This window comes from Entelurus aequoreus, linkage group LG13, assembly GCF_033978785.1.
Source record: "Entelurus aequoreus isolate RoL-2023_Sb linkage group LG13, RoL_Eaeq_v1.1, whole genome shotgun sequence".
Classification (NCBI taxonomy): Eukaryota; Metazoa; Chordata; class Actinopteri; order Syngnathiformes; family Syngnathidae; genus Entelurus; species Entelurus aequoreus.
This window is the reverse complement of record NC_084743.1, coordinates 69948949-69962894: the sequence shown is the minus strand read 5'-3', so window position 1 is coordinate 69962894 and position 13946 is coordinate 69948949. Positions and strand designations below refer to the sequence as shown.

General features: G+C 37.2%; 1 protein-coding gene across 4 annotated transcripts in view; it reads left to right on the top strand.

The window, feature by feature from the left end:
* The window catches only part of LOC133663668 (arf-GAP domain and FG repeat-containing protein 1-like), a 63821-nt gene that overhangs the window by 37281 nt on the left and 12594 nt on the right, over positions 1-13946 (top strand). For 3 of the 4 annotated variants that reach the window (XM_062068350.1, XM_062068352.1, XM_062068349.1), the window contains 5 exons: positions 685-778; positions 7783-7898; positions 8525-8690; positions 10162-10318; positions 12436-12555. In XM_062068350.1, the coding sequence (XP_061924334.1) occupies positions 685-778; positions 7783-7898; positions 8525-8690; positions 10162-10318; positions 12436-12555 (653 nt within the window). The remainder of the gene's footprint in view (positions 1-684; positions 779-7782; positions 7899-8524; positions 8691-10161; positions 10319-12435; positions 12556-13946) is intronic. The other variant, XM_062068351.1, reaches the window with a different exon arrangement.

Below are 13946 nucleotides of genomic sequence, written 5' to 3'. Positions count from 1 at the left end.
GTAGCGTCGCACGACTAAGTATTCATTAAAAACAAGGCAGCGGTTTTATTTAACAAGTATATTTAATATTGTTGGCTGCTGTAACATTACATGCAGAATAAACAGTAACACTGTGTTTGAATGTAGGAAAATGAAACACTGTACTTTCGTCAAGTGATTCTTTGGCCTACCACTAGATGGAGCCCGTGTACATCTAATGGTGCACGTACCACAGTTTGAGAATCACTGCGCTAGAGCATACTTTTTTTTGTAAAAAGTACGCTTTGACCCCTAACTGGAAGGAGTGTATCTTACTGAATTAGCGAGTATGTCTCTTACACACATGCTACGAGCTATGTTGTTAAGTTTTAGCTAGCGCAGGTAGTAACCTATCTTCAGCTGCTAGCTACCAATGATACCGTGCTTTAAGCTTTACCATTGAATAAACGATTCCTTGTGGTAAAGAAAAATCCTTGATTATCTTTTGTAATGGAGGTACTCTGGAAATTGTTTCACCCTTCCTGTCTATATTCACGGAGACCAATTTACACCAACAGTACAGTGTCTACATCATTGTAATCAAACAATTAGGAAATCTCTTAGCTCTTTATTAGAGGTTTTATAGCCTCTTTGAGAATTTTGGGATCCATGTCAAAGACCACAAGATAAAATTGATCCCTGTATTTGTTGTTTTTCCTTTCACAGACGGGGTTTAAATCCACCCAACAGAGTCAAGTCCATCTCCATGACAACCTTCACACAACAGGAAATAGAGTTTCTTCAGAGACACGGTAATGAGGTAGGTACAGGTACTGATTGTAAATAAAAGTTGTCAGCTTTCCACTTTATGTGTTAGTTTTTTCAATTGGCATGGCCCTTAAATGAGCACTTAAATACAAATATTGTTATCTGATAATTATTACTTTGATAGAAAACCAGCTAGTATCTACTAAAAAATTGCTGTGTGTACATCCTGTCTGATTTGCACTGGACAAAAACAACGGAGATTTTAGTTATATGTTGTTAAGTGTTGTATGTGCATACAAATGTTTTTAATTAGTTTTTCCTCTAAGGTTATAATTGTCCTCTTTCGTTGAGAAGAGTTGTTGTACATTCTTAGGTAGCAGGTTATAGTTTGCTTTGTGCATAATTTTAGCTGTTTGAAAATCAACCAAATAGTTACATTTCAATATTTCTGATTCAATAAATAAAGGGTTTGTATGTTCTCTATATCAACAATATGTATCAGTCTAACTAATCTTTTTTGTAACACGGTTAGTGAACAAAGTGCACATTTGTAGTTGTTTCCCCATATTTCTGCACAATAACTCAGATGCGGTAACACTAGCGAGCAGTAGAGAATATGGAGAGATTTTTAGTCCAGAACATATTTTGCTTCGTTCATTATTAAAATATTTCTTGCCACCTTATGTTACATATTTTTTTAAATGAGATTTCCAGTTAATTTTATCATCTATTATTACACCCAAAAATCTGGTTTCTTTTACCCTTTCAATGTCTACTCCATCTATTTGTGTTTGTCTTTTCTACTGTTACCAAATAGCATTATTTTAGATTTACTGAGATTCAAAGATAGTCTGTTTTTGTCAAACCATCTTTTCAATTGATTAATTTTTTCTGTTATTTGTATTAGCTTCTCTGTGTTCTCTTCTGAACAAAAAGCAGTTGTGTCGTCTGCAAACAATACTAACTTTAGGTCCTTTGTAACTTTACAAATGTTGTTTATACAAAGATTAAACAATTGTGGTCCTGGTATTGATCCCTGGGGTACACCACAAGATATATCTAGCTGTGTTGACATTTTTCACCTAACTTCATGTATTGCTTCTATATTTGGTTAGTGCTTATTTTCATAATCAGCCTTGCCTAAACCAAAGGTTTATGTGCTAAATACTTAAAAACACATGGTTTCCTATCATTTGACAAAGTTGTTAAACTGTAAGTAGGTTAGATGTAATTTTTGAATATGATTATGATCAAGAGTAAGATTAATAATTCAGTGGTAATATTTGAGTGGGTCCCGGCCCCCTCTGTAGTGGAAAAGTTGGGCTCCAAGGTCAAGAAGGTTAAGAACCCCTGCTTTAAAAAATGTTCGAGGTGTTCTAGTGAGTTTCGTATGGTATTGCATATTGAATAGTGAGTTGCCCTGTGATTGCGAGCTCTAATAACCTCAGAATTAAATCCAACGGCAGTAATACAGTTAGGCTGTAGAAAAGGGCTAACACATTGACTTGTACAGTATAAATTCCTGAAATTTGTCTCACAATAAGTTAATATACCCATTTCTAATCAGCGTTCCTTACCACATTCATACATTGGCAGCAGAATGTAATATAAGTACATTTCTGTAGCCATGGCAACATGTCATTGCAATGATATAGTTTGGGGTTGGGCCATTTCCATATTATAAATAAAAAAGTTTATTTTTATTTATACAATTCCTAATAACAAACAATCATATGGAAAGTTAAGTGAAGATCCCAATCACTAACTGTTGATTTATCTGCAAACCTGTTGCCTCGGTGTGTTTGAAGAGTTTTCAGCGCCAGGGCGGACTGTCATTGCCTGCTTTTGTATATTGGAACACTCTTATTTCTATTTGTTAAACAAATTAAGAAGTTGAGCTTAGACTCTGCCTGTCTATACATTCAGTTTTTCACTGCTTATCTCAAATAGCCATCGTCTTGGAGTAAGCGTCTTAGTGCATAGACATTATTTTGACAGTGTCTGGTAGAGGTGGGTATCATTGGGCACCTCACGATTCGATTACGATTACGATTCAGGAGCTACGATTCGATTAAAAATCGATTATTGATGCATCTTTAATTTATATACATTATATTAATGCAGTTTTACATTTCTTTGCGTTTCACTAAATAAACGTCTATCACTTGCATCTTAAAAAACAAAGAAACAATTAATTTAGAATAAGAAACAGTTAAATTAATTGCCACGTTTAGTAAATAATGAAAATGTGTGCAAAACTGGACCATAAGTGCCCGATAGTAAAGGAACTGGTCAGATCTCTCGGTGAGGTGGTTCGCTGCAGTCAGCCACATTTTAGAACTGCCTGCATTACTTTATTTACAATAAATAAATCGATTCATTGTTGATGTTTACTAAACGATTCTATAATTGCTCATGTCCGAATTGCGATACATCTAAAAATCGGTTATTTCCCCCACCTCTAGTGCCTGGTAATAATGTCTTAGCTTCACCCCAAACAACTGTACTAGGCAGGGAGACTAAATTGCATCATTATTGACTAATAATTTCCAGTAAAAATGAGTACAACATTGCATTACCACTTTAAAGGTAGTCTATTTTAAAGCGACAGCAAAATTGCAGACTCAAGGTTGGAGCAGGGTCATCAATCCTCCAGAGCAGTTTTATAAATACTTTAGCCTTCAAGTGGCCTTCTGTCTGTCCATAGAGACATTTGACATAGATGAAAATAATGCAGACTAGTGTCCATGTGAGCGCACCAACACCATACGAAATATAAATGCTTAGTTTTGCCCCTAAGGGTCAGGGCGTACGCACTTCAAACCTATAAATCTGACTTTACAGGACTAGCTAAATTACTACTGGAATGCTGTTCAATTTAGTCAAACATTATTTTTCCAAAGTAAAATGTGCAGTGTTGATTAGAGTTGGAGAAATATAATGTAATGATATACTGCTAATAAATACAGCGCAGCCAACCGCAGGGAAGACATTAGTGGAATTAAAATGTCTTTGCAACCTAAGTACTAAAGATCGACCGATATGTTTTCTTCAGAGCCGATATCGATTATTAGTAGTGAAGTAGGCCAACATCCGATATTTTGTGCCGATATTTATTATTGTAAAAGTGACATATTGGCTTCAGAATTAAGAATTATACATTTATAAACTCTAACACAAGTATGTTTTTTTGAGAAAACAAACAAAAAACAAAGTGCAGAGAGTTCCTTGGCACAGCAGCACCTCTTGCCACACAGACAGGCTGAAATATGCATCCCTTAATAACAACTGTGATTGATAAAACGTTTCCAAATTCACAAGTGTTGATATTGACAGACTGTTAGCAGGCTGATCATCTAGCAATATTACAGTGGGTTACAAAATGGTAAAAAAATACAAAACATAATGTACAGATCATTAAATGCATTATTTAGGTACAACTATCATACTGTAGGTTACATTATTAACATGGGGACGGCGTGGCGCGGTTGGGAGAGTGGCCTTGAGGGTTCCTGGTTCGATCCCCACCTTCTACCAACCTCATCACGTCCGTTGTGTCCTTGAGCAAGACACTTCACCCTTGCTCCTAATGCGTCGTGGTTAGGGCCTTGCATGGCAGCTCCCGCCATCAGTGTGTGAATGTGTGTGTGAATGTGTGAATGTGGAAATAGTGTCAAAGCGCTTTGAGTACCTTGAAGGTAGAAAAGCGCTATACAAGTATAACCCATTTAACATCTTTATCAAGGCATGATCGTAACAATACACATTTTGTATTATGCATTATTCGGCAGACCACACATACATACTTAGGCAGCATATTCAAAATGTTTCTGCAGCTTCTTGTGTGGCACAAACTATTCTCTATCCTCTTTGCGTGTTTCTGCAATAAAACTAGACTAAATTTAGTTTTGAGTTTTTTCATCTTTCTCTCAATCACACAAACATGATTTTACTCTAACTAACTGTTTCCACTTCGATATTTTCAGCAGTTTTGTTTCAAGTGATTCACAGACACGTAGTGAGGTACTACAAGCTAACAGCTGCCGCTTATGTTTAGGAAGTTTTTACGGTATTCTGCTCATAGTAATGTTATAAGTGGTTGTGGCATGTAGAGGACTGGGATGTTTATTACCGTATTTTTCGGAGTATAAGTCCCTCCGGAGTATAAGTCGCATAATAAAGAAGGAAAAAAACATATATAAGTCGCACTGGAATATAAGTCGCATTTTTTGGGGAAATTTATTTGATAAAACCCAACACCAAGAATAGACATTTGAAAGGCAATTTAAAATAAATAAAGAATAGTGGACAACAGGCTGAATAAGTGTACGTTATATGACGCATAAATAACCAACTGAGAACGTGCCTGGTATGTTAACGTAACAAATTATGGTAAGAGTCATTCAAATAACCATAACATATAGAACATGCTACACGTTTACCAAACAATCTGTCACTCCTAATCGCTAAATCCAATGAAATCTTATACGTCTAGTCTCTTACGTGAATGAGCTAAATAATATTATTGGATATTTTACGGTAATGTGTTAACAATTTCACACATAAGTCGCTCCTGACTATAAGTCGCACCCCCGGCCAAACTATGAAAAAAACTGCGAGTTATAGTCCGAAAAATACGGTACAATTTTGGGAGAGTTTTCTGTGTTTACGCACCTTCGACCCATCCACCATAGTGACCCTACTCTTTCTCCGCTGTGTGTTTAAGGACCCTGCAAAAGACCTCGGATTAAAAAAATAATCATACATCAAAATATAATCTAAAATGATAGTAATGGTGATAGAAGGATTGCTATTCATTATCAATAAAAAGAAATAAAAAAACGGCCAATACATGTCAAAATGCCAAATATCGGGGCAGAGAATTGGTCAATCTCTACTAAGCACAGTAAAATATCTTTCTACAGTGGTATCAGGGGATACAAGTTTAATTAGTTCTCTGACGCAGCTTGTGCCTCAAAAATTGTATTGCCAAACAGCGTCGCCCATTGAAATGAAAATATTCAGTGTTGCAACTCTAAATACAAGAGGCCCTATCTGATGTTATTGTAGCATGTTTGGGTTTTCAAAATGATATATTATTTCTACAGTACATAATTTTTGTGTGCGACAAGACTTTCATTCAAGTACAATCTGACCTTTCTATCCTCAATGAAATGATAGACTACTTAATTTTTGCTTGTTAAGCATACTCTCGAGGCTTTTGCCTTTTTATAGAAGACATTTCTGATTTCAAATGATCAACTAAAAGCATACTTGCCAACCTTGAGACCTCCAATATCAGGAGGTGTGGGGGGGGGGGGGGGCGTGGTTGGGTGGGGGCGTGGTTAGGGGCGTGGTTAAGAGGAGAGTATATTTACAGCTAGAATTCACCAACTCAAGTATTTGATATATATATATATATATATATATATATATATATATATATATATATATATATATATATATATATATATATATATACATATATAAATAAATACTTGACTTTCAGTGAATTCTAGCTATATATATATATATATATATTTTTTTTTTTAAAAAAAAATTTTTTTTTATTTTTATTTTATTATTTTTTTATTTTATTTTTTTATTTTATTATATATATAAATAAAAGAAATACTTGAATTTTAGTGTTCATTTATTTACACATACACACACACACACACACACAACACTCATCTACTCATTGTTGTACTTGAAAGTACAATGCTTTGTTAAGGGTTGAATTGGCCATCCTCTTTCTATTCTCTGTCACTATTTTTCTAACCATGCTGAACACCCTCTCTGATGATGCATTGCTGTGTGGCACGCACAAAAGTGCTTTCATCAAATGCACGAGAGTGTGGAATCTTCCATCTCTCCCTAGCATGGCCCAAAACTTTGTCCAGTTTACATCTGCTGTGACAACTAGAAACACACGAGCCTCCACTAGGGGGCAGTGTAGCGTACCCAGATGTAAAACCTCTTTTGCACAATCAGCCTTTTCATATAAAGCCATAAAGGAATGGTATGACCTCACAACAAACTTGAAAAGTCTAACAGATTACTCTTCATTCACAATTGAAGTTAAAAAGTGGCTTTGGAGCAATCAAAGCTGCTCACACTGTCACTAAGATGGGCATTATGTTTGACACATCAACCTAATGTGTATTATATTTATCCATGAGAGCATTTTTACTGTAAATTGTGAGGTGTGTGTGTTAAAATCATGGTTGTTTTTACAAATGATGACAGATGTGAACAAAAGCATGTATTGTCTTTGTGTGATGATGTAAATGAGGTGTGGTTGTATTGTATATTAAGTATGTGTCCATGAAAGGGCATTTTATGACTTTTTTCTTAATACTTGTGTATGATTTTATTGTCATAATTTTATTGCATGATTTTTGTATCCCTTTAATTTAGGTAGCCAGGGACTGCAGATGGAAATTAGCTATTTAGCTATAATCTGGTACAGAACATATCTGTCTTTGAGCTTAATGTTTCTGTACATTGTCCCTTCAAATAAAGACTAAACTAAAACCGGTCAATCCTTGCTTCCTGGGGAAGATCTTCCCTGGCAAGCAATTGGTACTCCAGCACTTGTACCCGGAGGCTGGTCAGGTCCAATCGCAGCTGCGGCAGACTTTTTTTTTTGGGGCGCGGCCTCCAGCTCCGGCTGAATACCGTGAGTTTGTCGGGAGAAAATCTCTGTCGGGAGGTTGTCGGGAGAGGCGCTGAATATCGGGATTCTCCCGCTAAAAACGGGAGGGTTGGCAAGTATGACTAAAAGTCACGTTATTTGTTATTTCTACAACCTGGATAAGCGACAAGAACTTTGTCAGGGACCGTATATATACTCTATACAGTGTTACCTCGATTATTGCGGGGGTTATGTCCAATGTAGGGGTGCTATTTATTTTATGGTTTATGTAAATATTATATATGTATTTAACATCTTTATAAGCCCTCCAGACAGCTTTCATACGATACTAAAACACTTCCTATGGTCTTAAAACAGCCTCATAAAGTACAATTGTTTTGTTCTTGTGTGTCTTTCAGGTATGTAGACAGATCTGGCTTGGCCTTTATGATGGGAAAACCACCTCATTGGCGGATTTTAGAGAACCACAGAAAGCCAAAGAGTTTCTTCAAGAAAAATATGAGAAGAAGAGATGGTAAGGGAATTTAAAATGCCTTAAATGGAAACGCCTATCCTCACTTGACTTGTACTTGAATTAGTAAGAATAAAGAGGTTGCCCAAAGCTGCTGTGTTACCCTAATGCAGTGCTTCTCAAATATTTTCTGTTACGGCCCCCTTTGGAAGAAGAAAATATTTCACGCCCCTCCTTGGAAGAAGAAAATATTTTGCGCCCCACCCCCCACACTCTCCACCGTGACTAAAAATAATATACGGTAATTTGTTTTTAACATTGTTATAACAATACTTCTGCACAACATTTGGCGCTTATTAACATTAAAGGAAACAACACACCGGTCTTTTCTTGTCTCCCACTGTGGTTCCAGCTAAGCCAATTCTACATATGCTTCGTCAAATTCTGGTACAACAAAAAAAACATGTTCCCCGAGGTAGCACGCGCCCCCCCACTATTTGAGAAGGACTGCCCTAATGTTTGATTAAAAATAAAATGCACTTTTATAGTCGAATAACAAGTGATGCTTGTTAATAAAAAGTAAATAAATACATGACACCATCATAGCTAATAAATATTGATAAAACAAATGTTTATATTGTTCTGGTTGTTTGTTCATTGGTGGGTTTGCTGTGTGTATGGCTTTCTAGGTATGTACCTCCTGAACAGGCTAAGGTGGTGGCATCAGTGCATGCTTCTGTTTCTGGATCTTCAAACAGTAGCAACAGCAGTACTCCGGAGGTTAGACCTCTTAAGTCCCTCCTGGGGGACTCGGCCCCTACCCTGCACCTCAACAAGAACACCCCACCTAATCAGGTGAGTTTCATACAATCAGTACAATTAAGACTGAAATATTTTCTCAGGTCACATAGCTTGCATCGCCTCTGATGGCGTCTTGAATAACTCTTCAGCAAGGACTGGCGCATGACTTGCAATTCTCTTTTAAAAGGGAGACACCACACCTGTTGTCGTCTAGATATTTATTTGCCTTCTTGCAAAGAGTGAGCAATGACAACTGCAACATCTTTGTTGGCACAATAACTAATTCAAAAACATCAGTTTAATGGACGCTTTACTCATAATCTAGTGGAAAAGACATTCGAGAAGTTGATCTGTGCAACCCCTGAACGAGTCATGGCAAAAGACCAGTAAATTTGCAACAATATTCGGCATGAGATGAGCGAAAGCTGTGTAATTGAAAATAAACAAAACTGGTAAATAACTATTCTAACAACCTTCTGTTGTTAATGTTTTTTATGTTAATGCCTTATTAATGTTCAGAGCTCGCACGTTTGTGAACACACCGTGCTTGAAAGTTGATTGACAGGGAATGTGACACGCATTATTGTGGGTTTCCTGGAGGTCGTCTTCATTACTAAAAATCCTCTGCCGTTTTCAAGGAAGGTTTTTATTTTGTATTTTGTTTTGCAGTCAGTTTGAAGCCTCCCTCTGTCGCCGACCCCCTCGTCGTCATGTGACATGACTGTGTGACTATTATGATTTTGCTTACCAGTTTCGATGACCTGCCTTATCTTGCCTCAGATTGGCCAGTCAGTAATGTTTCACCCTAACCTTAGTCAATTGTGACTAAGGTTAGGGTGAACGCAGAAATTGTATACCTTACTTTTTTTTGTCAAGTTCATTGATTATTGATTAGGCATATTAGCGGTGTGTCATTTAAAAAGTAGCAACCATTGTGACATCCCAAACTTCTAGTAGACATGCTCTTTTTTCACTCATTCGCTCTTCGTCGTTTTTCATGTCATAAGGTCGGGAATTTGCATGCACGTTGTGCGGCCTATTAATAGTTTTTTAAAAATTATTACAACATTTTAAAATAATTAAATCGAAATCAATATGTGATTAATTGTCTAGCCTTAGTGCACGTCAGGGTCTGTGGGACGATATGCAGGGGGAGCAGCAAGACGGCGTCTCTTACACAAGTTCGCAAGAGTGAATACCGGGTTTTACATGTACACAATTGAATTTGAATGAAGTTTTACAATAAGGGACACTAATAGAGAAGAACATTCTTAGAAGTGTTTGTAATATTTTGGTCATCCAATCTAATCTACTTGAGCGTGACAGAATATTATAAACATCTTTACATCATTCTACATTGACACCTTTCACCAAACTGAGCATTACAGTTTCTTAACAGCGGACATTTTTTTAGTCTTGTTTTGGATCTCATTGAGTATTGTAGTTGTATGTTTTCTATCTACTGTACAGTCAGACTACTTTCTGTTTCACCTGTGTCTACAAATACTTCTCTTGTCTCTGCCAGTCTCCCGTGACCAGCCGTGGACAAACGCACCAGCAGCATGACAAGAAGTTTGACCTCCTCAGTGACCTGGGCGGAGACATCTTTGCTGGCCCACCAAAAATGAACGCAGGCGCCGGCTCGGGTTTTGCAAACTTTGCACATTTCAACAGCCACACAAGTAAGTGATAGATGCAATCATACCTCTTAATAGAGTCCCGGCATGGAGTCTCAAATTATCTGCTGCAACATCCCTCCTAAAATATTTTATTAAAAATTGGCGTTGACATATATTATGTATTTATAAAAAAAACTGTAGCTGGGGACTTTGCAAAAACAAATTTCTCTTTTTTTTCATCTTCGTTTTTCATTCAAGGTAAAAGTTATCAGACCATAGATGCTTTTTTTAGACACTGTAATGTCAACAAAAAAACTGACAAGAAATATGTGATCATGCTAAATGTCTTACACACGTAGTAAGAGCAGGCATGGGCAGATAACAAGGTTAGGTTAGGTTACTTTATTTGCACCCGAAGGTAAACTTGTTTTGCAGCCAGCAAGATTAGGACATCCGTTAAAACATACAGATAAAAGTAAAATCCTAAACATGCAATACAAAGAATCACCACATAACAGGCATCACAAACATTGGCAAGATCAGAAAATAGTAAATGTACTCAAAGTTCCCCATAAAAAGGATTAAAAAAATGAAATCCCAATCAGATAAGATTTGGGACAAGCCAGTATAAAACACCATAAATAGAAGAATAAATTACACTAAAACCAATATAGGCAAAAAGAGGGACTACAATTTATGCCTTGCCAATTGCTAAATTAGCCGCTATGGAAAGAACTGCATCACAGCAGAAAGTAAGCAGCTAATAACAGGAAGTTTGTTAAGAGTTTAGAGAGAGGATAATATAAGCATGCTCTCTTGGTGTGGAGCAGCCAGGCGTACACGTAAGGGGAAGGAGAATGGATCAATATATTAGTGCCAATACCAAGGGTAGTATCAGTAAATATTTGATAGTAGATCAATATTCTTATTCTCACAAAATTATTTTTTTGACGTAAATTTTTTTGTTTTGTTAATGTTTACAAATTCAGAAAGTATGTTCCTGGACACAGGATGACTGTGAGCGCAAAAACCAAATGATTTAAACGAGTAGCAGATTTTTTGTTTTTGTTTAATTATTGTGTTCTGTATTTAGGACTCTAAGGCACACTCCTTGTCATTTTCGAAAATTGACAGTGCGGTTTATAACCTGGTGCTCCTAATGTACAGATTGATTCTGGTTGTGCTTACCGACCTCAAATGAATTTTATTTGGTATATGGTGTAATCTGCTTGGCACTCAGCAACATAGGGTTGGAGTTGGGGGTTAAATCACCAAAATGATTCCCGGGCGCGGCGCCGCTGCTGCCCACTGCTCCCCAAGGGGATGGGACAAATGCAGAGGACAAATTTCACCACATCTAGTGTGTGTGTGACAATCATTGGTACTTTAATCTTTAATCTTAAGTGTAACCAGTAGATGCCAGTGTGGACTGCAAACTGACGCCTGTTCAATAAATGATGCTAGCAAGTACAGTTTAGGAAGCAAACTTCAAACTTTGATGTTTCATTGAAAATATAGAACATTACACACGGTGCTCAAAAATCATTTAGTACGACTTTGGTAAGCTACAGCGCATTGCGTCTTCAGTAGTCAGACTTGCTGCGCTTTAACATACGGGTATTATTATGGTGTGGGTATAAGGACCCCAAAATGGCACCTACTAGGAGACACATTATCTGGCGTTTTGTTTCGACCTATTATGCAAAACCAACTTTTCCTGCTGTTGTGTATTTGGGATCTGCATAAGTCCCGAAAATTTGCATACATACAACAAATCTACTGAATGCCTATTTATATAAACAAGGTTTGTCTATAAAAGCCTGAATAGTAAAATTGTTAGCCTCTGCAGCCTTCATTATGAAGGCTGCAGATTATATGAATTTGTTGTCATTAAACCAAATGAACATCTTCACTATACTGAATACCTCCCAACAATAATTATAATGCTTTGCTTTGCGTAAAGCATATAATCATTCCTTGTATACAATAGATTCATTCTCAGTTTTCATTGCGACTCTGCATCACATGACATTCCATCCCTGATGATCTTTCATGTTTACCCCATAATCCATTGTTGTGTGTGTTTTTGTTTTAGTCTTTACTGTCGTAAATGCCATTTTCCTCTCCTTGTTTTTGTTGGTCTGTCTGTCATCACATCATCATCCTGGCACCACCTCCAGCGGCACAGAATAGCAACACAAATGCAGACTTTGCTAATTTTGATGCATTTGGGAGCACCCCTGGGTCGATGTGTGGGTTCCCCTCAGCACCCCAAGCCCCGTTCCAAGCCTCGAACGCAGGTAGAGCAACACCCCCTTGCCAGACACATGCTTAATTCACACTCACTTCATTTACTTGCACAACTATGTGGAAAGGTGCCTTAATACATGTGTGGCCCCTCATGGTTTAATTTTCTGTCTATAAAGTGTGTACGCCCTGTACAATGTTGTAAAGCAGTAATTCTTAGACTGTGGTATGCCAAAAAATCACTTACCGGTAATTACATATTGAAACAGTGTTACTGTTCAAACTGTGTGTAGTGTTACAGTGGCCAAAAATATTTAATATACTTGTTAAATAAACCTTCTGCCTTATTTTTTATGAATATTTAGGCTTACTCCGCTACTGTATTTTTTATGTGGGTCATTATGGTGGTACTTGGAGAGCCAAGTGTTTTATGAGGTGGTACTTTGAGAACCATGACCGCTAAAACCATCCACCCTTGACCTTGTCATGGCAGGCACAACAGCAACCTCTGCTGGAAGTTACACAGTTGTCAGTATCTCAATAGGCCTCGTTTACAGGGCTCACCAAATCTGATTTTTTTTGCTCTCGATTGACCCAAATCTGATTTTTTTGCCAGTCTTAACACTCCAAAGTGCTTCAAATCTGATCTTTTGGCATTAGATTCAGGCAACCACAGGAGGAGGCAGTCCAAATCCGATTGGAATCTGATCTTTTCAAATGTGACTTCACATACGGTGGCTTTTTTGTCAGCTTTGGCCAAGCTACTTCACTCATGTGCACCGGGAAAGACGCAGTCGCCAGCGGAAGTGAATATTTCATCACAACATCCGGTTTCGGTGAGCAAAGTCTATTTAAGACGACCAAATTTTCGGTGCATCACTTGTCAATAGTGCACAAATAATAGGCTATATGTAATATATGAATATGTATTTTGATTCCGAAGAAATAGTGATAGTTGAAGGACCGCAATTGGCGCCTTGGCGCATTTGCTTACATGTGAACTCAAAAATAAAGCTCACACAGATCCACGCTGATGTCCGTGTCTCCTCTACTTGACAGCCATTAAAATATTACAACCCTACCAAATATATTACACTATAAACATCCATTCATACATTATATTACTTAAATTTATTTTCACATTAAAAAAAACCCACTCATTTTATTTAAAGTGTGGCGACTTTTATTTTATTTTGTTGTAGCGACTTCCTACTGGTTAACTTCTATTGTTTTCACTTTATCGCACTGTGCATGCAAGTGACGTCGAGGCCACATTCGCGTTTATACTGGAGTCTGATTAAAATTACATTTTACTTGCAGTGTAAACAGTCAGCTGGGAAAAAATCTGATTTAAAAAAAAAAAATCCAATCTGGGCCACTTTAACCTGCAGTATAAACATAGTCACTGTGCAGCTTTGCAGAAGAAAGATACGGTTGTTGATGG